Source organism: Crocodylus siamensis, chromosome 7 (genome assembly GCF_052110815.1).
Source record: "Crocodylus siamensis isolate JL-2025a chromosome 7, ASM5211081v1, whole genome shotgun sequence".
In the NCBI taxonomy this organism is placed as follows: domain Eukaryota; kingdom Metazoa; phylum Chordata; order Crocodylia; family Crocodylidae; genus Crocodylus; species Crocodylus siamensis.
Window position 1 is genome coordinate 63,865,632 of NC_143401.1, and position 27,277 is coordinate 63,892,908.

Genomic DNA, 27,277 nt, shown 5'->3' on the forward strand with positions numbered 1-27,277 from the left:
GCAGTTACTATACTTCTGGATTATTTTCTGCAAGGAAGGGTGTCCCTTCTGATCCCTGGAGAGATTCAGTTTTTGTGGCTCCTTCTTACAGTGACTGTGACTAGTTCCAGTTTAAGATATCTATGTACGTTTTTTAGCTAAATCTGAAATTGAATCTAAGTAGTTTATTTTTGCACTGCTACACTGAGTAGTGTTTAAAGAAGCATTTCAGCTTCCTTCTTACCTGTCTAAAGTACAAAAACAGTTTGAAGTGCCTTCTTATGCTGCTCTTGGAATATTTGGACTCTTCTATGCAAAACAGCTTAGTAATATGAAAATATACCCGTACAGCTTACGATCATTTCTTGAGCTGGATAAAAGCTTAATTTAATTCTGTAAAGTATTGTGGACCCTTCTATTTTATTTAGTGTTCATTTTCTGTTAGTTATCATTTCCCTTTTAGCTGGACTAGAAAATCAAGTGGATTTGTCTGAATTGTCGGTGAATAAGCTGTCCATGCAAACTTAAAAAAAAAAATACATGAGTGGTACTCTTCATAGTGCTAGAGTTACTTGTAAAATATCTCCTGGTTTCAACATAATTGTATATTTGCTCTTTTGTTTTATACCTTAAATAATCTCATTGCTTAGGAGAGAAGTTTACATAACCGGAACATATAATAAGTCGTTAAGCACAAATAACAAAACTAATGCAAAGCCTTCTGCAAATTAAAGATTTATTTGTGTTTTATGTTGGCTAAAAAGGAAATAGAACTTCCAAATGACAGTTGTGGAATAAAGGCTTGTTGTAAGGCAGAGCTGTCCAACTTCCAGTAATCCATAGGCTGTACAAAGCATGGACTGCAGACTCAGGGGCTGCAAGCTGCACAGGCTTCATGACATGCAGACAGGTGGACAGGCCTCCTTCCCCACTTCCCTGCCCCCCCCATCTGTACATACCATTCCCTTACACAGGCAGCCTGGTTCCCTCTTCCTACAGGAGCAGCCCGGTCCCTTTCCCCAGCAGGTGCATAACGCAGGTGGTCATAGATTGCAAGTCCAGAAGTGACCTTGGAAGATCATTGGGTCCAGCCCCTTCCACCAAGCAGGAAAGATAACTGAGGGTCAGGTGACCCCAGCAAGGTCTTGAAGATTTCCAGGGTAGGCAATTGCACCACCTCTGGAGGGAGCTTATTACACAGTCTAGACACTGACGAAGTTTTTCCTAATGTTGAGCCTGAATTGATTTTCCAGGAGTTTGTGGGCATTAATCCTGGTTTTCCCCTTGGGAGCCCTGGTAAACAGTTGCTCACCCTTGATGTATTCCCCTAGTATAGTGGTAGGCTGCTACCAGGTCCCCTCTCAGCCTTCTTTTCCCTCAGGCTGAAGAGTCCCAGATCCCTCAGCCTTTCCTTGTATAGCTTGCCATGGTAAGACGCTTCTTTGGACTCTCTCAAGCTTGTCCATGTCCTTGTTAAAGTGTCATACCCAGAATTGGATGCAGTATTCCAGCTGCAGTCTCACCAGTGCTGAGTAGAGTGGAAGAATGACCTCCTTGGTTTTGCTGGAGATGCATTGATTGATGCATGCCAGGGTATTATGTGCCCTACTAGCTGCAGTGTCCCACTGCCAGCTCGTATTCATACTGTGGTCTGTTATTACCCCCTGTCCTACTTCCTGGTCCAACCCTCTCCTGCCAAGAGTGGGGAAAGGAAGGAAGAATCTGGTGGAGGAAGGAAGGAGCCCAGCAACTGTGGCAAGAGCAGCTTGCGGGGTGTGGAGGCTGGGTGGGTTACTAACTTTTCAGGGAGTTGTATGTAGACCATGGGACAGCAGTTGGACAGCCCTGTCACAAGGCATATTGTTGGATAGGAGCAAAATTGTTCTCAAGTTTGCCAAGGACACTGGGTTATACAACTAGAAAGCGGAGCATACATTTCAGTGTAATTATCTTTGTTGTACTTCCCTTGCATTTGGATAACACCAAACTTAATTGTGCATTTGTGAGGGAGTACACCATATACACTTAATAGTCTGCAGTGCTGAATAGCTTATAATTATGGATTTCAGAGTTATGCTCGTCAGATGCACTTGTCAAACATACACAATCCATCCAGTTACCTGTCCATGATGTTTTTTACTAGTGTTTTTATAAAAGGTAGCCCATATAATAAAGCTAGTTAAAATCTCACATTTAAATTTATTGTATTGGAAATCTTTTTTTTCTATTACAGTTGCACAGTACCCTTTTGAAGACCATAACCCACCACAGTTAGAGCTTATCAAACCTTTTTGTGAAGATCTTGACCAATGGCTAAGTGAAGATGACAATCATGTTGCAGCAATCCACTGTAAAGCTGGAAAGGGACGAACTGGTGTAATGATTTGTGCATATTTGTTACATCGAGGCAAGTTTTTAAAGGCACAAGAAGCCCTAGACTTCTATGGAGAAGTAAGGACCAGAGACAAGAAGGTGAGTATTTTTCCCGTGCTTTTTCCACCTTCCTCCTATGCCTTGGGATATGCTTTCAACAAATATTTTTTTGTGAGTAGTGTACCAAGATGTTGATTTACTGCTTGAATTGAATAACCCTTTGGTTTTAAAACTGTATGCTGCAAATTACTCCAAAGAATAATTAAAATAACAAGGTTAAAATCTGTTCCTAGTCTCTGATATTTAAGAGAAGTGATTGATTACTGCTCTTACATATTTATCTCTTCAAAAGATGCTCTGCATTCTGTTAATAAAAATTGGTGGATGGTGATTTAACTTGCCTTTTAAACTGTTTCAACCCAGTTGGAAGATAGGACTATTGTAGTTTTGTATCCTCCTGAGACCTGCTGCTGCTTTTTACTTACAGTGCTTCTTGTGTTTTAATATTGAACCACCTGTACAATATCCATTTTGCTTTAACTATCAGCATAACTTTTTGCTTCTGTTTTACTTGGCTTCTGTTCCTTAAGAATGCAATTTTTAATCTAGTAAGCTATGCTGCTAACTGCATCCAGTTTGTCTGATGGAGTACATCACTATTTGCTTGCTTATACCAGGCCTTCAATAACAAGAATTCCTTGTTTCAAAGAAGTAGTAATGATAGAAAATTCTTCTGACTTTTTAACCCCATGTCAGACCTCATAGCAGCCTTATTTAAGATTGTATGGTACAATTGGGTCTTTGTTTCCCCTGACTGTGACCATCTCTTGTTGATGACCATTTTTTTCTTTTCTTTCCCCCCCCCTCCTCAGTTTTCTAATCTGTATTTTTCCCAGCTACATTGGGGTTTGTCTTATGACCTTAAATGAGCTGTCTTCCCTTTTTTTCTTTTTTGTATACTGATAAAGTACTTAAGAGAGACATATACCCTTTGAATGTCAGATTCAGGCCTTTCTGGGGCAAGTCTCAGAATTACTGTAACATTGCACAAAAATATTCATCTCTGTGTTTAGCTCTCTAATAAGCACCTGCATTCTACTGGGTGGATGGCCTAAGATTCTTTCTTGGGATGTCTTTTAAGGAACTAACAAGGCTAGCTGATCCATGAGAAAGCAGATTAAACCGGCCTGTGATTGGTTAGCATTGTTTTTAGCATATTAGATGGCTGCTCTAGCGATCTTTAGATTGGTAAACGAATCTAGTTCCTTGGGCTTCTCTGCAAACCCCAGAATTGTTTCTGTGACTCGAGTTTAAACACCCTCCCCCCCAAAAAAGGTAGAAACTTCTAAAGGCTAATTGCCTCCACACATGCTCTTATACAGAAATTCACCCCAAACCCAATAAGCTTAACTTTGGGTATTAAGAAAATGGGTTCAATATAAATCTTTTGAATGGACATATTGGAGTAACTTGAATTTGAAATGGTATTTCAGAATGGTTAGTCAGGTACTGTGCTTCATTTGAACAGTGTTTTGGGTGTCACTGTAAAAAATAAGTAGTCTCTGACCAAAATACCTGCAACCCACATGTAAATTATGTTCTTCAGTCAGTTTTTTTTGATTTTCCATCATAAAATTGGAAGGCAGATCCTGAATATTAAATCTGTTGTCTTACAGAATATATGCTTAAGTAGTTATGTACATCACATCAGGAAACATACAGTTCTAAAAAACAGCTACTTTTAATTATTTTTGGAGAAGGATAATGAAGTTCTACATGAAAGGAGGGAAATAAAATTATTAATTTGTAATGCTAGGGATACATTGTGTTTTATTTGATCTGGTAGCTGAAAGGTTTAGTTAACTTGGGCTGTGTAATCTTGAATTTAAGCTTTCTGTGCTTAAGCTCCCCTTCACTGATTTAAAAAAAAAAATCCAAATTGGGTAACTAATATTAGAAATACTGTTTATAGATGGGTTTCATCTTAAAATGTAGATCCAGAAGTTATTTTTATACATATATCTATTATAGATCTGTCTTATCTCCTGCACTGCTCTCCAGAGAATATTGAAGTTTTTTGTAGGCAACAGTCTTAACAGACTTCTTGTCCTAAGTAAAAGGCCTCAAAAGACCCACGCTTTGCTCAAAGGTGATCAAATACCTTTCCCCATTTGAACAAAGATCAAAACTTACAGGATTAAGGAAAACTGACACTTTAATTTGATGCTAAATTACTTGGTGCTATGGTTACAAGGTACCAAGATGTTTGTAGATTGTCCAGAGAATGGTGCAAGTACTAGTAAATGATACATTTTGTGGCTAAGGTGCAAAATAAATTATCCACTCACAGATCTAGTGGCACTGAGATAATGTAGGTGGCAAACAGTAGTCTAATTGTAAGAAGAAGTTTAACTCTAACTGGTCAGGAGTACTGTCTCCAGTACTCGTATTGCAACTCCCTTTAAGCATTCTGGAAAAGGAAACTTTCCAGGATGCTTTACTGTATCAGACAAATGACAGATGCTGAAACTAGGTTACAGTTTTCTGGGCAAAAGTCGGGTAGCATTCTACCTTATCCGTTTTCCTCCTGTATAATGCTGTGGTGGAAAAAAGGCCTTCCAGCCATCAGCAAAATATAGTTTTTAAAAGGGAGTTTTTCAGGTTGTCCTGTCTTGTGCTGGAGCCATTCCAGTTTAGTTAAAAGTATTCTGATTTATTAAATACTTTGTCTTCAGAGCTAGCAGAGTAAGCGTGAAGTCCCCTGCATAAAACTTGATGGATTGACATTTCTATCATGAAATCAGTCTAACACTTCTCAAGGAAAATGGGAAAGGGGAAACAGATTAGAAGTGAGTGTTTAAATTACCAGATACCTGATACTACATAGAATTAGTATCATTTCCCCTGGAAAGGGGTTTAGTTATGTACCCTATTCTTTTAAACATAGGCAAGCAGATGGCAGGGAGGGACAAAAGAATTGTGTGTTTATACCATCAGAGTTGATTATTTCAGGAGATCCATTGCCTCCTTATTTCCATTCCAAAATAAAATTCTGTTTTATCCAGTATCTTATCAAAGAAACTTCTGGGGTGGTTTGGCATTGAGAAGGCGCATGTTTTCTGTACTGTTTTAGCTTAATAGATGCAGGTTTGGTTCTAGATGGAAGTGACCGTGGAAATGTTTTTAGCAGAGGTTTCCCTTCAAGGGATGTATGCCATCCATTCCACCTGACTTTTGAGGAATAGCTCTGGATGCCCTGGCGTTGACATCATGATTATGTTAAATATAGTCCTGTCTGAATAAGCAGATGAAAAATTATGTTCTGAAATCATGTTAGAATGGCTGTGATTGGGTACCTGACTTTATTCAGTGTCCAGTATATCAGAACTGATGTCTGATAGACCAATCTAAGATTTCAGTGCACTTTTGGATTACGTCTTCTGTTAAATTTGGTGTCCTGAATTTGTCTACACCTTCAGTTTTCTGCTGATATTACTACCTCAGTGGAGTACCTACAGAGGACTGTGTAGTCAAGACTTGCAAAGGCTTTGCTGTTCTTGATATGCTGTCTGTGCTATAGTGAAAAAGAAAGAGCAGCAACATACTTTGATTCAGTTCAGGAAATACCAGTTAGCAGTCAGAGACTACATGTCAATGTTTTTGAAACTTGAGATTTTGCATTCAAGTGTCACTTAACTTTTGTTCAGTTCTAAAAACTGACACCTGAACAACTTACCTATAATTATTAAAAACATGTCTAGTTGGACAATTCCAGGTCCTTCAAGGAGTAATATAGACTTTATTTTTTTTCTATCCATATTCAAGAAAGAACAGGCATACCAGAGACTTAGTGGCAATTTTTGAGTTTTTAATAATATGATACCACTTCATTAAATCTTTCCTCAGGGATGCTGAAAAAATTCACATTAATATAGCATAGCTATTTGGGTATATAATAAGCCTGTACAAAGCAGTAAATATTTGATTCGGATTCAGTTGGTTTGGACGATCAATGATTCGGTGATTCAGATCACTGTCCTGATTCAATTCAGCCGATTTGAATCTGGAGATTCAGCCATAGACTATACAGGCAGCAGTCCTCAACAACGCTGAACATAGATGCCTCCAGCTGGTAAGTCTGTGGTGGGCAGAGTGGGGAAGAAAAGGGACATGTGGGGGGCAGATCAGTGCCCCCACAGCGAGGGAGGGATTGGGGCTGGGACAAGCTGCCCAGCTGGGATGGGGAGACACGGGACTGAAGGAGTGGGGCTTCCGCCACTGAACTGCCAGTCTGGGAGGGCATGGGAGCAGGCGTGTGCCTCTGGATCTGCATGGGGTGGGCTGGGCCAGGCTGTGCTCCGGATGGGTGGGGGAAAGCGCTGGGGAGCAGGGGCTATGCCCTCCCACTGCTCTCACAGCTAGGGCAGGGAGGTGTGGGATGGTGCTGCTGTGCTGCCTTGGATAAGCGGTGCACAGCAGCAGAAGCGGCTTCAGCCTCCCTGCTCCTCCCCACCCCAGCTGGGCGAGCAGCAGCAGGGCATGGGGGCGGGCACATGCATCCAGATTGCAGTGGGGCTGGCGGCAGAGGCTATGGGGAATTTTAGGGTGGCTGCAGCCACCCTGTAGCCCCTGCTCCACTGTGCTCTGTGGGGCAGGTGGAGCCAGGACTGCTCCGTGCAGAGCCAGGGCTGTTTTGCAGGGTAGGCGGAACTGGGGCTAGCCACCTGGAGCATAGCCCTGGATCCATCTGCCCTGTGGAATGTAGCTTGGTGGTGGGTGACTGGGGCTTGCCACCCGGAGCGCAGTCCAGTCCAGTCTACCCCATGCAGATCTGGGGGCACACGCCCACTTCTACGCCCTCCTGGACTGGTGGAGTACAGTGGCGGGTACCACCCTCCCCAAGTCTCGTGCCCCCTCCTGGCCCAGATGGGCAGCTTGTCCCAGCCCCAATCCGTCACTCGTTGTGAGGGCATTGATCTGCCCCTTCCCTCTGCCCACCACAGCATACTAATTAGCTGGAGGCACCTGTGTCCAACCTTGTCGAGGACTGCTGCCTGTATATAGTCTGTGGCTGAATCTTCGAATCAGTGCCAAATCTCTCTGAATAGATTTGGAGGCTTCCGATTCAATATGGACCTTTTAATGGGTCTCCTGATTCAGTTTAGATTTGGTGATTTGGTTGCTGAATCAGGCTGAGTTTCCTCTGAATCGATTTTGACTACCAAAGCTTCACACAACCCTAATATAAAGGGCTGTCTCTGTTGGGAATCGGGGAGACCATTTGATTTGGAGTATAGTGTCACATGGACTGAGAAAAGATTGGTTTCTGTTTGAGATACCAATCTGGCACTTGGCTTATGTAGTATTTCACCATCAACATGTTGTGGCTTTGCTCCAGAAATTAGGTGATATAAGAAGAGGAAACTTCTTACTTGTATTTTTTTTTTCTTCCCAAACTGAAACTCTGCTCAGCTGCTTGTTTGTTATTTTGGATTGTTTCCAAATTTTAAAGTTCAGGTTCAGTGGAAGATCTAAAAGCTACTTTAAGATAGTGTTTTGATAAGGCAACTACTTGAGGTAACACATTTTCCCAAAATCTTGTGTGTTGAGTAGGCTGTTTAGATTGCAGGTTTCAGAAAGCCAGTGTTTAGGTCCTGTAGGAAAAATACAATTTCATGAAATATTAGGATCGTTTTAGAGGATAAGGAGCCTTATTTTTTATAACCTTTTCATAAAGGGAAAAACTACTTAACGGCCAGATGCTGTGTACCTCTTTAGGATGGAGGTATTTGCTGAATTAATACATTTTAAGGAGTTCTTTGTGCTCTGCAGTGTAAAGCTGCTGCTTTATAAAGGTAGTGTTCCGAGTGTTTTACTTCAACATTGTCCTGTTCATTAAGACCAGTGTGTGGGCCTGTTTATGAAATATTAGTTCAGAAATATTTGCAACTTTTCTTTGTTTTAGTTTGAAAATGCACTACCTGAATCTGTATGTTAATCAGTTCCACAATATAGAGTGGATAGGTACTGTATGTTATAAAAGTTCTACAGGAATTTGACTCTGATTGTCACTTACAATTTATTCCACTTTTCAGAAAAAAGTTGTGACTTGTACTGGTGCATTTCAGTTTAAAATCACTGTTAAAATATTACTTTATTCCTTGACTCTAGTTTTTCTAAGCATATTTTTGGTTCAGTATTTTTAAATGTAATTTAGTTAAACAGTCCTGCACTGACAGGGATTTTGGGATAGGTGGCCTATTCTACCTTCTTTCCATTTTGAACTTAATGAAACTTTTTGAAAAGGGTTTCATAATGGGAAAATTTTGCAGAACTACAAATGAAAGTGTTATTAGGAACTGTGGTTAGAATACACTACTGACTTAAAATGTAGTGAGAACTTAATATCTGTAGTGGGTCTCTAAAAATAAACAAACTTAAAATATGGCAAGTGCAAGAGGTCTTCCCAATAAATACTCTGTTACTAATAAGGGACTAAAGTTGTATGTTTTTTAGAAAAACAGATTTCAGTGCAACCTATCAAGCCTCTTACTATTTATGTCAGTTTAGCATACAGAATGAGAAAGTTTATGTTCTGAAGCTTTTTAACCTCCTACCAGTTGTGGAACTGGCAATAGGTAGTATGCACAAGACCTAGTAATGAGCAAGATTTGAAAAACCTTTTGCACAACAAGTGTGCATATTTTGAGTGAATGGTGTAAGTTAGTATTTTCTTTGTATAGTGCTTTGCTCTTTGCCTAGGTGAACTGGCTGCCTGCTTGAAGAGAAGAAAATGATTTTTCACTGTCACTGCTGGATTTTGGCTTTGCGCTAACATATTTTTAGGTACCTTGCTAGGATTTGGGGCCAGTAATAAAGAAATTGTCATTAAGGGTATGTCTGCTGTGGTCTCGCATGTTTTGTTGTAAAGCAGGTCTGTGCTTGAGGTTCCTTTCTCCTGTGACTACACAGCTACCAATACCTAACTAAGCTAGCTAGTATATAGCTTGCTTGGCCACTTCTGCACTATTTTGCAGTCACTTCTACATACCGTGTTTAATTTTTGTCTCCCATATGACACCTTTTTTCACTCGTATTGGTCTGGTTGAGATAATTAAGTTCTAAAATAATAGGCAGGAGCCAGTTGCTGTGAAGTATTAATGAATGGTTTTGACTAATTTTTGAAGTTTTGGGCTTCCCTTTTATTTAGGGAGTAACTATTCCCAGTCAGAGACGCTATGTGTATTACTATAGCTACTTGTTAAAGAATCACCTGGATTACAGACCAGTGGCACTGCTGTTTCACAAGATGATGTTTGAAACAATTCCAATGTTCAGTGGCGGAACTTGCAGTAAGTACTATTAATCTTTTCTCTTTTTTTTTCTTACACGGTATTCAAGGTATTCATTTCTATACACTATTTTACATGGATCTTTGGAACAGACACATTTTATACCAATACAATGTAAAACTAGATTGTCATATTTTAGGATGTCAGATCATAGTACTTAGGGTTGGAAGGGACCTAAACAGGTCATCAGGTCCAACCCCTTGCCCCAGGGAGGAACGGGTGCTGGGATCATATCACCCCAGCCAAATATGTGTCGAGCCTCCTCTTGAAGACCCTCAAGATAGAAGAGAGCAACACCTCACTTGGGAGCCCATTCCAGAGCCTGGCAGCCCTAACTGTAAAGTAATGTCTCCTGATGTCCAGTCTGAACCTTCTCTAACAATTTGTGGCTGTTATTCCTACATGTTTCAGTGTATGTGTTTAGAGATTAGACTCAGATGTTCCTTAATATTCCTTCTGATCCTTCTGTGATAGAGAGTCATGTTTAACTACTTCAGATTGCTAGAATCTGTTGGGTTTAAACGTGGCAAGATCCATGCACTTTCATTCTTCTAAAGCTAGTTAATAGAGGTTTGTGTAGCATAGCTGAGAACTTGCTTTATCCCTTTTTTTAAATAGATGCTATTTGATTTAAACATTTTCCACTCAAAAATTTAATGTGAGGTATACCAGCTATCTTCTGCCCTAGGTAATCTTAAATCCTTGGATTTTTTTAGAATGTGGATATTTTGAAAATTCCTGTTGAAAAATGATGTTTTGCTTCTATGAATGATATGTTTGTTTTCATGTGGAAACGAGATCCCATGACTGAGAAACTAACTCGAGACTAAAATTGTTAATTCTTCTGGATATTTTATGCCTACTGCCCTCTTTCTAAAGGAGAGGCTTATAGGAAAAAAAAGGTCTATAAATGATATTATCATCTGTAACTATGATGTATGTAAGCAAATTGCCTTGAAACAAATTTGATATAAAACCTGTATTCACCTGTTTGTGCTCATAAAGACTAAATTTCAGAGTAGTAATTGCACTGTGCATTTGTTTTCTGTTAATGTTTGAAAGTTGCTTTCCACTCTTTCAGTGCTGGCATTATAGTAGTGGGCAATTAACAGTGGAATTTGAAACGAGCATAGCCTCCTGAGTTATCTGAACTAATGTTGTTGCAACATGCAACCTGGACATGCACAGAAATGAGAGGGGGTAGGGGGAGTCAATAGCAGGGTTCTGTAGAAACTAAACTAGTCTAGTTAGTGAGAAAAGGAGGCAAAAAGATGGCAAAAAATGATTTTATGGATGCATATAAACACCAGTTGTTTGGGCATTTTAGTTTGTTTCCCCCCCCCCTTTTTTTTTTCCAGCCACAGACAAAATTCAGGCCTTGTGATGGAATATTTTAACTTTGTTTTGTTTTAGTCAGCATTATAGCAGCCTGCATATTAGTTATAAGTGTGTACTTCTGTCTGCACCAGGTAAAAGTTACTGTATAAGACAAATGTTTTAAAATATTATGATGCAAACTTCTTCAAAGAAGGAAGTCTAAAAACTTGTTGCAACATTCATATTAGTTGTTTTTGTGTAATGTTAACATTAAATATTCTTAATGTGTAAAAGTAATTAACTGTTCTCTCTGTAGTTTCAATTCAAGATATGAAAGCTAAGTTGTTGTGGGGTCCTGAATCTTCACCAGCAGAAACTGTTTCAGGACAGATTTTTTTTTCTATCAACGGTCCCTGGTGTCATTGTCATTGAGTTTGAAGTTTTGGTTAGAAAACTTTGTGGGGGCAAATTTTAGTTTATTCTGATTTAACCGTCTTGGTCAGATCTTGACAGATGATAATACTAATGGGGAAATTATACCACTTTGTGTTTTACCATGCAGATCCTCAGTTTGTGGTGTACCAGCTAAAAGTAAAGATATTCACCTCCCCTTCAGGACCCTCAAGACGTGAAGACAAATATATGTACTTTGAATTCCCTCAACCATTGCCGGTGTGTGGTGATATCAAGGTGGAGTTCTTCCACAAACAGAACAAGATGTTGAAAAAGGTTTGTTCTTAGTACGGAAAATACTATCAAGCAGAATCAAGAAGGGGAGGGTTGTGTTGCAGATCTTGAATTCAGGAGCTATTTTTGGAAAAGTGGCAATGAAAAGTTGAATCCTTGGATCTCTTGTTTGCCAGAGTTCTGAATCTTGATTCTGGATTGTCTGCCTTTTACTCCTACGGTAGAAATAAAATCATGCTTTTTTTTGTGTTGGATTAATTTTAGGTACTACTTCACATGAATACTTCTCCATTTTGAAATACTGGCAGGTACCTGAGATTTTAGTTTGTGTTCCATTTAGTCACAGGTAAAATAAGGCTTTTTGACCTGTACAAGGAAGGGAAATTTGAGGAGCGGAGATTAGGAAGTCAAGATACAAGATAAGTGTTTTAAGTAATTTAAAACAGTGTTTGCCAACCTTTTCCAGCCCAAGGCACACTTGCATTAATAAACATTTTCCACAGCACACCTGCTAAGGCATTCCCCATCCTCATACTTATTGTAGCTCATCACCATGGCAAAATTCTGTGGCACAGCTGTTCATTTCTGATGGCAAACTTTTGTGCTGCGGCGCACTGGTTGGGAAACACTGACTTTAAAACACTTGCATGTCATTTATAACAAAGTCTTTGTTTGCCCCTCATGATTATAATTGTTTTATAGTAGCATGATCTTATATACATTATTTAATGATAACGGAGGTAGTTTCCTCTGCCTAGAGGAGCTTAGAATCTAAGTTAATATAACAGAAAGACAAGAAAATATGGGAGCGGATTAGGAGAGAGGCAACTGCATATACTGTAACAATATACATTTATAAAATGAAAAACGATTAATGTGACAAACAATCATTTTATAATTGAATGCATGGATCTTCTGAGGGGTATAATGGTTATTATTAGTCATTGTTGGATAAGTAAACTGAGTGGCAAAGCTATGAATAACTTAGGCATGTTATTCCAAACAAATACTAAGTTATATGCTGGTACTCCAAGTCTTGCATTTGCCCTGCATACTGATTTATTATTGATGTTTGAATTAACAGATTTTTAATCAAACATTATTCCTAAACCTGTTAAACCAGGTGTCTTAATTCTTCCATGTGAAAATATATGGCTCAGAGAACTATCTAGAGGTGCACCAATACGTAGGCCCAATATTTCATCAGCACTGATGTAAAGAAAATTGAGTGTATTGGAAATCGGCTTTTTTTTTTTTGCCTGTTGTGGCCAATAAATGCTCCGTGCCTGCACACAGCCACAACACAGCATGTAGGCGGTGAGGAGTGCAAATGGGCAGCTTGGAGAGCTGCATCCAGCTGATAAGTCTGTTGTGGTGGAAGGGGAAGGGGCTGGGGGGCACAGATCGGGGCCCCTGTGGTGAGGGAGAGCATGGGGTTGGGGCTGTGCTGGGCTCTTCCTGGTGGGGGCTGGGCTGTGCTCAGGGTGAATGGCAGCAGTGCTTGGGGGTGTTTTAGCCACCCCAAAACTTGCCATAGCCCCCCAACCCCTCTCCCAGTGCCACTGCCATGCCAAGCCCAGCCCAGGTCCCACCCGGTCTCAGGCTGCAGTGGCAGTCCACCTTCACCCTGCACAGATCCAGGGGTACACCATGTCCTCCTGGGGTGTGTGCAGCAGTGAGAGCCGGCCTCCCGCCCCACACCCCCCAAATGAGCCATGGCTTGGTCCAGTGCCCTACCCCAGCTGAGCAGCACCTGCCCCAGCCCCACTCCCTCCCTCACTTCAGGGGCCTTGATCTTCCCCCTCCCCCACACCTTTTCCCTTCCCCCTCCCTTTCCAGCACAACAGACTTACCAGCTGGACACTGCTCTTCAAGCTGCCAGGCTGCGTATTGGAAATCAGATTGGTATCAGCCAATATGCCTCTTTAAAAATTGGCTATCACTTTTGGCCCTCAAAGTCTCTATTGGTGCACCCCTAGAACTATCCCAGTTTCTCAAACTACTGTAGCTATTTGCATACCACATGCAACTTCCTTTTCCTTCACCAATCAGCCCTCTATAATCAAGGGTTACCTCTTAAGTGAGGAATTTTCTTCACTGGAATAGAAGCATGAAGATGCTGTGCTTCAAGTTGTCTGCCAGCTTCTCTCTCCCTGCTAACTGGCAGAAGGGGTGCAGTCCAATGTTAACCTTTTCACAGCCATTTTCAAAACGCTGCTCTACCCATGCTGCACCATAATCAGGTGGCTTTGGCTGGAGCAGGGTTCCCTGATTCGCACTGCAGGCAAGAAGAAGCAATGATGGCAGCTGGGTCCTCCTTTGAGCCGGATCATTCCAGCCTTCCTATGGGAAAATATTGCTGAGCCTGCGTAGGAGATTCTACACCTGAGAATCTGCTGAATTAGGCTTGTTTATAGCCTCAGTCAAGAGATGGGAGAGAATTATTAAAGCAGTCCCCAACAGCTGCTCGCAGATAATAGCACAAGTGCTTGTTTACCTTCAGATCTTTCTAATACTAAAGTCCCATAAAGTCCTGTCATATTCCACTTATTTAATCCTTCTACAGTTCACTAAAGAACACAAACTGAATTGCCAGCACTATGTAGACATGCAACAGAGTAATTTTTATAACTATGTAGGTAGATACCTCCCCAGTGCATCTAGTAGTTACCAAAGTCAGCATCTGGCTAAAGTGGAAACTAACTAAAGTAATGGTGAAAGATTTGTTACCTCTTTAGTGCCCTAAACTATCAAATTCATCAGGTCTGGGATGATTAAATCAGTCCACAGAATTTGCTGTTCTCTGTTTATGCCAAAATAGTATGGTATAAACATATCTGCTTCAGAGATTCTGACAGAACCTCATGCCATCGGATGCAGAGCTGGTAAAGGAAATAAACACTTGTGACATCCAGGTTGGAAAACTACAGCCCATAAAAATAGAAAAGGAGTAGGGCACTAGAAAAGAAGAATCAGTCACTAAATACTCAGCAGCCTATCTGTTCATTAACACACGTTGCTATAAATGCTTCCTCAGGTTATCTGCTCTGCATTGATTTCCTATTAAGAACTAAATGCTGTTCAGAACCTTCCACGATACTCAACCTTTTCCATATCAGAAAGTTTGTTTTTACATGCGTGGTCTCTTGTAAAATAAGGGAACATTGAATAGCTTAATATAGGAGGCTGATCTAATATGAGTTTGAAACTAAGATGCACATCAGCAAGGGATAGCAGTAATAATAACTGGCAATAACTATTGATGTATTTTTAAGAAGGAAATACAAATTTAGTCAATTTCTTCATTTTCTTTAAGTGTCTGTTTTGTCATAAATACATGCCCGTGCCCTTGCACCTATGATCTCAAAAAGCTAGTCAAGTTGTTTGTATTGCTGTGGTTGGAAAGGAAATAAAAGTAAGTGCTCAGATGGTACTGTAGAAACCAAGAAGGAGACAAGCAAGGAAATAGAGGAAGAAGATTGCAATACTTAAAACTTCTTAGCGTGAAACTGAAGACCATATGAAAGCTCACTTGCTTGGAGGCAAAGCCTCTGATTTCTGCCTCGGGGGAGCTTCTAGCAGTTATTTGCAATGTTACCACATTCCTCACCATACTTCTATAAAAGATCATTGTTTGACTTTCGCCTCCAAAAAAAGAATTACATTTTGGATTTCCACACTATTATTTACTTTTAAGGTAACAAGCCAAACTTTTCACCTGTGTGAACAGGCCTTTTTAGGGTATCCTGTTTTGGCTAACGGGAAGATTTTTTTGCATGGCGTTTTAGCCCTGAATGCTCTATTAAAGTAACATAAGAAGTGGGAAGCTTGCAGAAGAATTGGTGAGTTGCCTAGATTACCATGGTACGATGCAGACACTACTAAGATTCTCCAGATGAATTTTTAAATTAATCAGTGCCCCTCCCAGAGGGTAGCAAGGAACTGTCTCTATGACCTGTTCTGTCTTGGTTTTATTTTTGTTTTGTTTTTCCCTTCAGTCTTTATCCTTTTCATCTAGCAGCTCAGCTGTTTTTGCTCTTCTCAAAGGAGTCCCTTCTGAATAATTTAAGAACTAGAAATAAGAAACACTTGAAGGCTGGCAGGGTATCTGGTTCACACACTCTTCCTCAGGGGTTGTCAACCTCTGGCTGGCAGGCCAGATCCGACATGTGGTTGGGGGGTGATCAGTGGCATATGCCAGCAGGGATCACAGAAGGAGCTCCCCAAAGATCCTACTTTCTGCTGCATGACTCTCTTATGGGCGTGTTCCTGTGTCTCACTCTACCACTTGCCTGATATGCCCCCACCCCACTCCAGACCTACGTGCTCTCTACCCTTGTTGCTGAATTTTCCCCTTGGAATGGCTGTTGACAACAAGAATCTACAGTGCTTGGTGATGACAATAAGCAGCGACTGGGGTGGAGTGAGCAAGAGAACGAAGTGCTGGTCCTGGGAGCAAGGGACAGGCAGTTTGCAGCAGTGGCTTGGTTGCAAACTGCAGCCCATCTTTCATAAAGGTTTCCCACCCCCTGCTGTACCTTGCAAGGCCTAGATTTAAGACTCCTGAAAAATATTGTCAAAAAAGTCAAAACCATAGCAAAATATGGTTTTGAAGTCCAAAATCATAGCAAAATTGTAGTTTTGCTTGCTCTAGACTTTAACTTGGATGTATTCAAAGAATATTTTCACTAACTTGAAAGAATTTATCTCCAGAAGTGTTGAAATATTGCTTGCATTATAGAAAATACTTGTTTTAATATGAAAGTAAGATACTTTTTTCAAGCTTTTTTTTTCCCCCTATCCAGTTGTGTGGCATGGTTAATAGCCTCTTTAAAAGAAATTTATGTTAGAGTGAAAATTAGCTAGCTAATTGTCCATAAAAGCTGTTCTGACAACTAAAGATCTACCAGTTTGCTTTTCTGACAGAAGCTGAGCCTTTTCTTCTCAATGATAGCAGTCTGCACACATGCCTAAAAGGTAGTTAAATACATGCATATAAAAGTGATTTCAATTGTTAAATGACCAGAAAAGGTTAATGAAACCAGGGTTGCAGAAATGAAACCCTAAAGCCATGAAATAACTTGCATTTTGTACATATGTATGTTGTTATCTGAGCATTAACCAAACTGTAGTGAGATTTACTCAGTAAGAGTACGTTTTATCCTTTTGCTTACATTTTATTCTGAATATGGGAAGATCCATTTTGGGCTTTATGGTAGAAGATTCAAGAGGAAAATGAATTTGCATTTGTCATGGTGGATTTCAGGGTGAGAAGCAGTCTGAGGTTGCCAGGACCTAGCCCACTAAACATGCTTGATATCTTTTGGTCCGGTCTGGTCTTGGTTGTCCAGAATGTAGAAAACCACATATGGAAAAAGATGCAGGAGTTTTCAGCATATACCACATAAATATGTGCATAGTGGACTTCTAATTTTCTTCAGAGACTAAATTTGGTCATGGACAGTTTTTGTTACTGCCTGCTAAAAGGTGCATGTGAAACAAGCACCTGTGAGTGCACTACAACACCTCCAGCAACAGGCTATGTAATCTCACTGATTTAACATGAATGGTAATTTACAAATCTGAGGCCTGGTTTAAGTATTTAGATTACATTTTTATGCTGCAGTTCTATGATACAATGTAAGATGGGGGCGGGGGGAAGGTTTGCAGGTAACTGTCAGGTACTCAGTATATGTAAGAAAGTGTCCCAGTCTTCGTTGGAGCAGTAGAAATGTCAGTAAATTTGGATATCTAAATAAATGTTATAAATTATTAGTTTTCCTTTTTTGTACACAAGCTCTGCAAATACCTGGCTTCCTACTCATCACATGCATCAGAAAGCACTTGACTAGTGAAATGATTTACATAAGGAAAACTAATTTTGTTGCTGATTTTATTATTGAATGATGTTTGTTTACCACCACACGTATTTTCATATAAAAAATAAAGGGAAACAGAGCATTTTGTTGCCTAGAAAACTAATACTAATTACAGAACAGAGCCCTTTGTGGATTAGCAGTGCTACTGAGCAAAGTAGGCCTGTATACTCATCAGCTTCAGAAAGAAGCTACTTATTTCACTGCGTATATAGAATTAAATGACTCTTTTTTTCCAGGTAAATTTTAGCTTGGTGCTTCTTGCTGCTTGCATTCAGTTTTAATCAACTTTGTAGATCTAGACTTTTGATTTACAAAAGACTTTTAGGAAGAAATGAAAATGACTTCTATAAAAATATTTAACTGAGGAAAAGCCATATGGTTAATGCAGATTCATCTGCATTGTGTAAAACTAAAACAGTGAGTAGACTATTATGGGGTGTCATCTTGGTATTGTTTAAACCATTTTCCCCGAAAACAAGTAAATAGATTTGCACATGACAGTTATGCCACTGATAAATATTAATACAGGCTTTTTTTTTCTTCCTCCCCCCATTCTACCCACCAGGACAAAATGTTTCACTTCTGGGTAAATACATTCTTCATAGGACTGGATGAAAATTTGGACAAAGTAGAAAATGGAAGTCTAGTTGGAGATCAGGAACTTGATGGTATTTTCAGTACAGAGCGCTCAGATAATGATAAGGAATATCTAATCCTTACGTTAACAAAAAATGATCTAGACAAGGCAAATAAAGACAAAGCCAACAGATATTTCTCTCCAAATTTCAAGGTCAGTATATTTCAAAAAACAAAATAAATAGAGCTTGAAGAGCTTGCAATGTACTGCATTATCTAGGAACAGCTTGTTAGCTAGATACCCTTTTAGACTGAGACAGGATAATTCCATTTGGATTTGCCGTTGTTTAACAAAAGTTTTCCAGTGTTTGAAGTTTTTTTGTTTCTTACTAGTAACTGATATTAGAATAATTACAGTAAAGGTAAGTCAAAATAGTTGCAGCTTTTCATATGATGTCTTTCGGAATGATATATTTAGGATAAACGTGCTCATCCCTTCAAACTGAAAGAGTCATTTTGGAGTAGAGTAGAAAACCTGATAGCTGCACTGTCTTCAGTGTTGCTAGTACTTCCACCCTGTGAGGTATCACTGGCTCCTGAGTTGATGCGCCAGGGTGATCAATGAGTGGGATTCTTTACTTGTTGTTCATCGACTTGGTTCTGTTCATGAAATTGAATGTCTTGTTTATACCAGGGGAAATAAACAATTCTCTGGACATTTTAGCATCTCCGTGTTGCTTATAAAACACCTTTCATGTCTGTACAGATACTGCAAATTAATATTAAATGGAGTGTGAAAAATAATGCAAGTCACAGGTAACATTGTATCAGACAGTTTGGAGTAGACTTGATTTTAGCAAAAGATTGCTGGTGGCCAAAAGATTACTCCTTTGATTCATCAAATACTATTCCATCTACTGTCTTCTTCTGTACACTGAGTTTATTACAAAATCTATAGCTTACTGCTGTGGTAGTTGTTAGAAACAATGGTCATTGCAGTTGAAAATCTTAACAGCTGTGTTGTTTCATATTCCCATAATGTGGGAATGTGAAACCCCTTGTGCTGAACTTGCTGGGGTTATTTAACCCCAGCAGTCTTTCATGCCAGAGCAGAAGGGCTGGACTCAGTGGTCTCATGAATTCCCTTCCAGCCCTAAACTTTGGTGAATCTGTAAAACCGTTTCTAGCAAAACTATGTTCTCTGCCAGGATAGCTTAATACTTAGGAGGGATGGTAGCATAATAAACTTTACTGGCAAGAATGCATTTTTATTAGTATGGTATCTGTTCACTGTCAGACCATTTGGCTGGTGTGTGGGCTGGTATAGCTATGGCGGCAAAGCCTTTGGGGTACAGCTTTAGCCCATGTCTGTAAATTTAAAAAAAAAAAAAAAAGTTTCCTTAACTTTGTGTTCTGCTCCTTTTCTAGGTGAAGCTATTTTTCACAAAAACAGTAGAAGAGCCATCAAATCCAGAGGCTAGCAGTTCAACTTCAGTAACACCGGACGTTAGTGACAATGAACCTGATCATTATAGATATTCTGACACCACTGACTCTGATCCAGAGAATGAACCTTTTGATGAAGATCAACATACACAGATTACAAAAGTCTGAATATTTTTTTTATCTGGGAAAAAATACCACAGAGACAAACTTGAATAAACTGAAAAGGACCTTTTTGAATGGCAATAGGACATTGTGTCAGATTACCAGTTATAGGAACAATTCTTCCCTGACCAATCTTGTTTTGACCTATAAATCTACAGGGTTTGACACTTGTCCAGTTGAAAAGGTTACGTAGCTATGTTATGTATATACCTTTTTGTGTCAAAGACATTAAAATTTCAATTAGGAAATATAAAGATGGCACTTTCCCATTTTATTCCAGTTTTATAAAGGTGGAGACAGATCTGATGTGTATACGTAGGAATTCTTCCTTTTGTGTTCTGTCACCAAACAAAGTTGCGAAAAAGCGCTTTTATTACACAGGTTCACATCCTACCCCTTTCTTTGCACTTACGTGGCAACAGATAAGTCTGCAGTTGGCTAAGAGAAGTTTCTAAAAGGTTTTACTACATTCTAATGCATGTATTTTTGGATAGGGGAATGGAAATGCTCAGAAAGGAATATATTATGCTGGACTCTGGACACTGTACCATATCCAGCTACTTACATGCACCTTTCTTTAGCATGCTACAGTAATTCATCCTGGACAATTGAGGAGTCGGCTGCTGTCACTGCTTGTTGTTTGTGCATTTTATTTTTTAAGCATAATGGTGCTAGAAAAGGCAGCTAGAGGGAGTATATAAAGGGGGTACAGGAATGAACCTTCCACAACATCTTAAAGACTCACAAATGAAGGGATATTAAAATAATGGGGTCACAGTTAAGAAACATAGTAACAATGACTTAACCATACAAATGTGGAGGCTGTCAACCCAAACTGGGTTTGAAAAAATTGTTATAAAATTTGACAATGAATTATTAAATGTGTTTTCTCAATTGTAACGGCTGCTCCATCTCCTGTGTAATCAAGGCCAGTGCTAAAAGTCAGATGTTATTAGTACATACACCAGTCAACATTTTACACATATTTTATTAGTTTTTCAATCATATACCTGCTGTGAATACATCATATGCTGCCTTGCAAGCTTTTTCTCATTAAATATAAAATATTTTGTAATGGTGCACGGGAAATTTCAATTTGAGATTCTACAGGTTAGTGTTTTATTTTAAAGATTATGATGCATATATTCAATCAAACATCTGTCAGCCATTCCCCCACTTTCACTTTCCACATTCTATTACAATGAGTTTTGCAGTTTTGCACACTTTTTTTAATGTCGTTAACTGTTAGGGAATTTTACTTGAATATTTAGTACCTACAATGTTTTAAAAAAAAAAAAAAAAAGACATTACACATGGTATAAAGGAAGCCAGTGTTGCAATAAATTCTCAACACTGGACAGATATAAAGATGTGTACTTTTTTTAAAAAATAAAACTTGTCCCAAATATTCTATCTCATGTTGTTTGCTATTAAAAGAATTAGATTTCTAAACTGGCAATGTTGTATCATTTGTTTGAAGAGAGCGAGAGAGAGAGAGAGAGAGAGAGAGAGAGCGAGCGAGCGAGAGAGCGCCAGTATTAGGGACCGAGCTTCATGTTTGAATATTGTAATTGATGTGCCCAGACTGCAGGTTTCTTACAGAGTACAACTACTGTTGTATACAAATGTGAAGTAACTGTTAAAATTCTGGTTAGTATAAAATTCTCCATGACCTTGAAGCATTCTGAATAGCGAATCCAAAAGTTACATTTCTTCTTCCCACTTTAATTACCCTATTGATGCAAATTTTGTTCTCACCTAGTTAGCAACTATCTGAATTCTGTAGGGCCCCCGTACAACAGCATTAATCATGAATTGCAACGAGAAGAGGCAGGACTTCATATAAATAACATTGGTAAACAATGGTGTAACATGCTCTTTTTTTTTTATCTGTTGGTTAATATTGCTCATCACATTCATAATCTAAACATCTAACAAAGTTAATGAAATATTTTCTGACTTGTAGGTTTAATTAGATAAGATTTTAACATCATGAATGCTGGTCCAGTACTCATAATTTCCATGATGCAATTGACCAGCAGGAGATGGTTAACTTGAGACCTGACATTTAACCTTTTTTTCCTTTGATTCATATTTCACCTTGTCTGTTTTTTTTTTAACAGTTGAAAGTTGTGTTGGCTAATAAACAAAAATGTTCATGCTTTAAAATACTTGGATATTGACACTGTCCTATGTCCCATTTTTTGGGCTCATAATATCAAATTTTAATTTGTATTATTCCAGTATGTAACGCTAAGGGCCAGATTGGAAATAAGACACAATGGGCTTTTGCACTGTTGTTATTCCTTTGGAATGTGAAGGTCTGAATGAGGGTTTTGATTTTGAATGTTTCAGTGTTTTTTGAGATGCCTTGCTTACATTTTATGGTGTAGTCATTGGAAATGGAAAAATGGCATTATACTTTATTTCATTTACCATCCCTATAGAACTTGACAAGAATTACTATGACTGAAAGGTTTTTTAGTCCTTATTCAAAACTTTATTTATGACAGTATTCATTCTTAGCTTGAGATGCATTCTATAGGTAATCTCTCTTTGAGTTTCTGGACTGTATGCTTAAATTCTTGGACGTGCAGCAGCTTACATGTCTAAATTACTTGAAAGCATCACTTTTCTAAGAGCTTACTCTTAGGCCCTGTACCATCCCTAAATCATCTGTAGCCCCACTTGAAATATTTTTGCCACAGTTACTAAAGGGCAGTTCTATAAATACCATCACAATACTTTGGTGTGGCACAAATTGTAAAATGAGGTGGAGTTTACATTCAGCATCAAATGTTTCAGCTTTAAAAAAAAATAGGGTGCCAGTGTGCAAGTTCCATGTTTAGTTATAGCAATTTGTGCAATATGTTAACGATGCCTGTGGTTGCCACAAAGTGCCTCGTTTACCTTTAAATACTGTTAAAAAGTGTTATGCATGCAGATGGAAGGGGTGGAACTGTGCACTAAAAGGGGCTTTAACTGCAATGTTTGGCAGAGCTGCCTCTTACTCTGCCAGTTCAAATTTTCAGTCTGTTTTCATATGGAGTGCATATATACATATATACACTCTCTATATATATATATACACTCTATATACTAAAAAAATCAGTCTGTTAAGCAGCCTTACTCTGATTCAGCCTCTTCAAATACTATTGTGCTGTGCAACAGTGGCTCTGTGTGTAATGCTATGCACTGAGGATACACAAAAATCAAATATGACATGTACAGGTTAATGCCTCATACAAATCAGATGTCCGTTTGTTATTGTGTTTAACAACCCTTTATCTCTTAGTGTTAAAACTCCACTTAAAACTGATTAAAGTCTCATTCTTGTCATTGTGTGGGTGTTTTATTAAAGTTTTTAATATAAATTGCTCAGGTTGCATTTTACTTGTAAGTAATAGAGAGTAAATGTCATCACAAAAATAGCAGCACTCCTCTAAAAGTTCCTTGCCTTTAGAGAAAAAATATGAAACTGCATGTTAAAATGCCTTTTAATTTTTTAGGTTTTTAAAAATTATTTTTAACAAACTAGGGTTGGGATCAGACATGTGACATATGCATTTATTTTGAATATTACAATATCAACTTCAGTTTTTCAGTTTGCCCCTCATGAATTGCAACACACATCTTTTGATGTTGTGGTTTTCACATCAGCATTTTATCACAAGACACATTGGGCTCCTATAAATGTGCGGGGAGCCTGCTCTGACGTGCTAGAAATTCAGAGCTTTGGAGCAGACCCAATTAACAGAGTCTGGGGAAGCATGGAAATAGCTGTGCTCTGGTAGCCTTTTGCGTCACACATCAGCATCCCCACATGTCGCTGTGCTGGTTAAATGGTGGCGGGACACTGAAATAAAACACATCATGAGCTTTAGTTTAAAGTGCCTGCTGCCATTTTTTCAGTGCAGGGGCGTGAGTTTTTAATTAGCATGGCTGGCTAATTAAAGTGTTGGATGCGGTGTCCCAGAGCACATGTAAAAATGCCCGTTTATTTTAAATAACCTTTAAGCTCTTTAGACAAGAAAAAGGACTTTCTCAGGAAAATACCATTTTAATCAGTTGGGGGACATACAATTATTAATTTAAATTCCAGTGGTTTTAGGTTCTTCAGGATGTCTTTTCCTAGTGAACTAATATATTTTTTGTATTAAAAAACATAGAAAATGTATTGCTCACTGGTCTGTCTGAAAGTCATGTTTCAAAATAGATTTTTTGTATTTGCTTGAAGAAATACTGTATTCTGTTCATTTTCAGCTTGTCTGAAGGATATCTTCAACAAGGTTGCTGCAGACAGGTTAGCTCTGGAAAAAGGTGGAAACAAAATATTTTTATATTCTGTGTGTGGTGATGTCTTACCAAGGCTCTAAACTATGAAAATTGCACAACTTCTTTCTTTTTTAAAATACGTTCTACTACTGAACCCTTACTGCCCATTTTTAATTTTAAAGTGTTAACATATGCATGTGGTTGAGATGTCTTCAAGAATTGATTAGATTACTGCTTTGGAGATCATTTGGAGAAAAATGGTGTTCTCGGTGCTATAACAATTCACTATTTCTATATGGTAATAGAAATGACAAATGGAATCCTTGTCAACAACTTCAGTGTTGCAGAATTCTTACTGTGTGTCATCTATTCTAAAAGGTAGCCATAACCAAACTTGATTAAATGTCTGTTATTGTCAGGGAAGTAGTCTCCTGTAGGGTGTTCCACATGTTCCTTATTTTCAATTTTTTTTCTTTAAGCAAAAGTTAAATAATATAATGGTGTTAAGGCTGTTTTCATGTGAAACGAGAATAAATGGAAGTGTTTAGAAGTCAAAGTGTACTCAGTTCAGAGAGGAGCATCTAAAAGAGATTTAGAACATTTAATTTAAAGAGGGTCTGTTGCTGGCCAGGACAGAGATATTTCTGAATTAGTTTATATGCATTTCTGACTCTGAATAGAGTCAAAGATACAGCTTTCTGTTCAGAGTAAAACAGTATGAAAAGATGCCACTTGTGAAACCTCAAGTACGCTGCACATTTGAGAGACTTCCTCTGATACTGCTTCCATTCATGAATTTAATGTCTTTGTAAATTTACATTTACATTTCACAGAAAACACATTTAGAAGCCATTAACATTTACCTTGTACTATAGTCCCTCCCTTTTCTTTTCCTAGTTGTCTTCATTAGGAAAAATGATAAAAGAGCATTTGGCTTCAAATGTGTGACAGTGCTTACAGGATTGGAGTGCCGTCATTTTTACCTGGAATAACTGTTTTTTGTTTAGAAGTGATGCAAGCACTTTTGAGATTTAATTAATCATTTTTTATTATATAGAGATGGGCTAGGGGAAGCCTAGGCAGACGCAGTGCAAACTTCTCAGTGTGCCTTAACTGTGAGTCTCCGTGCTGCAATGTGAAATCATTATCCTGGTGGTAATATGCTTATGTAGGCATGCATTGCCAACTTGCAGCCAAATATAATAATTGCTTCTTTTAATATAAATTATAACTAAAATAAGTAGTCATGGGATCACTTCTGAATTGTGATCACAACTAATGATTAAAATCCTGCTAAAAAAGGTGGAATAGTTGACGTTTAAATGAGACTTTTTTTTCTTTTTTTTTTAAGTGATGTCTTGGTTCATAAACTAACTGTATATGCCAATAAAGGAATCCCTCATTGTGTCCTGGTCATGTTGCTTTAAAGAAGTTGAGATGATCCTACGTATTTTGAGAGAATGTGTGTGTATATATAGTTGCATATTGTATCTAGTAAAATCATGGTGGGTATTAGGTGGTAGCCAGCAGTGGAGAACTAATTTATTCAGAGTCCCACCTATGAGCAAACAGAGTAGAGGGAGTTTTAAAAGGTGCTAGGCAGCTAAGGTAGAAAATACATTGTTTGTCTGTTTTTCACTTTCGCCTTTTTTCCCCTAGTTCACTCATTGTGTGTACATTTATGCTGTGCTGAATTTGTGAGCATCTAACCTACTACCCTGTATATTTTTTTTTTTCTTTCAACCTTCTTTGCCAGTCAGCCAGTGGTTAAATCTTACTTTCTAGTGTGCGAGAGAGAAACAAAGTTTTCAGTAGTTTTACTACCTATATGTTAGGTATTTTATAGCCATAAAAGGAGATGTGTTCCCAGCCCACTGAAGCTGTCTACTTATTTTACACAAGAATTGAAGTTATTTGGAAAATAAGTATTATTCCAAGATTGTATTTCATTGCATTTTTGTTGTCATATGCATATATTGTATATAGATATGAACATTGAAGAGAACAAAGAAAGAATACCAAAGCAAAAATATAATATCCAAGCCTTTTGTGGATTTTAACTTGAAATTAAAATTGCATTTATAAAACTTTAAAATAATTACAAAGCTTTCATTTACAGACAGCTCATTGGAAAAATAATTAAGGAGCTCAGCACTGGGAACATGCTTCCTGATGCAACTATAGCCAAAGTAAAATTGCCAGTACTGGCTTTTAGCTTTCTTCTCTATGCAGGTTCCAGAGTGTTGTTGATGTTTGAAAAGAATTCTGTTAACCTGTTTTTGCCCTTTATTTCCTTTTATTTCATAGATGTACCCCCTCCTTATTGGATCCTTCATTAGTAATCCTTATTTATGTAATAGAAACATCTGTATAAAGCAGGCAAGGAAAGAGTGGTTTTCTTACAAGCAACGTGTGTTGCTTGAAATGAGAATTACTATTTTTTCTGCTTCTTGGTTCTTCCTTTTTTTTTCCTGTTGTGTTGTTTGCTCTGCCTTTGCATGGCTATCATTGGTCTCTGGTAAGTTTTTTCACTGCCAAACAAAGTTTTCTTTTCTTTTCTTTTTTACTTTCATGGAGAATTCTAGATTTTAATCTGAAAGCATTATTTAAACATAACTCCTTTACATTCATTGCTTTGACAGCATTTTTTTTCTTTGAGAGATGACCAAGAAAATGCTAGATCTATGTGAATTGATGAAATACATATGTTACTCCTGCCTGATTTAATTTTTGATGCACATGAAACAAGCTGGTGCATGTAAACTTCCAACATAATAAGAAATGATGTGCCTATGTACTGAGATGTTTGCTAACTTTTGAGTACTTGGCTCTTAACACAGTTTGCTCAGTTTTTCAGCAATTAACTTTTCTGCATGGATTGCGCTAGTTGTCCTATGTGTGCTGTCCATCCACATTTTTTAAGTAGATGTGCATGTACCTCAAGCACTCAAACTCTGATTTTTTTTTTTTTCTGTAACTGCATACTTGCCACTGCTTCTGTTGTTTTACATTAAGAGTCTAAAAGGAAGTTCACTTTCCCTGTTTCTCAGTTCCTCTCAGAGGCCACGGTTCAAAATGGAGCTTCTGTAGTCTCATTCAGACTGCAGCTTGTCTAGAGCTGCTTTTAGAACCTGTCTTTGTTTTCATTCCTTCGCTTTTCCTTTGTTTCAACTCTCCTAGGGAGTTAATTCTTGCTTCATGTTTTTTTTTTTCCATGGCATTTCTTAGGTT

General features: G+C 38.4%; 1 protein-coding gene across 1 annotated transcript in view; it reads left to right on the plus strand.

Moving 5' to 3' along the window:
• PTEN (phosphatase and tensin homolog) overlaps positions 1–23,110 on the plus strand; it is a 65,233-nt gene extending 42,123 nt beyond the window's left edge. The window contains exons 5-9 of the mRNA XM_090056528.1: positions 2,213–2,451; positions 9,563–9,704; positions 11,584–11,750; positions 18,153–18,377; positions 19,592–23,110. Of these exons, the coding sequence (XP_089912654.1) occupies positions 2,213–2,451; positions 9,563–9,704; positions 11,584–11,750; positions 18,153–18,377; positions 19,592–19,777 (959 nt within the window). The 3' untranslated portion in view covers positions 19,778–23,110. The remainder of the gene's footprint in view (positions 1–2,212; positions 2,452–9,562; positions 9,705–11,583; positions 11,751–18,152; positions 18,378–19,591) is intronic.
• The last annotated feature ends 4,167 nt before the right edge of the window (positions 23,111–27,277 follow it).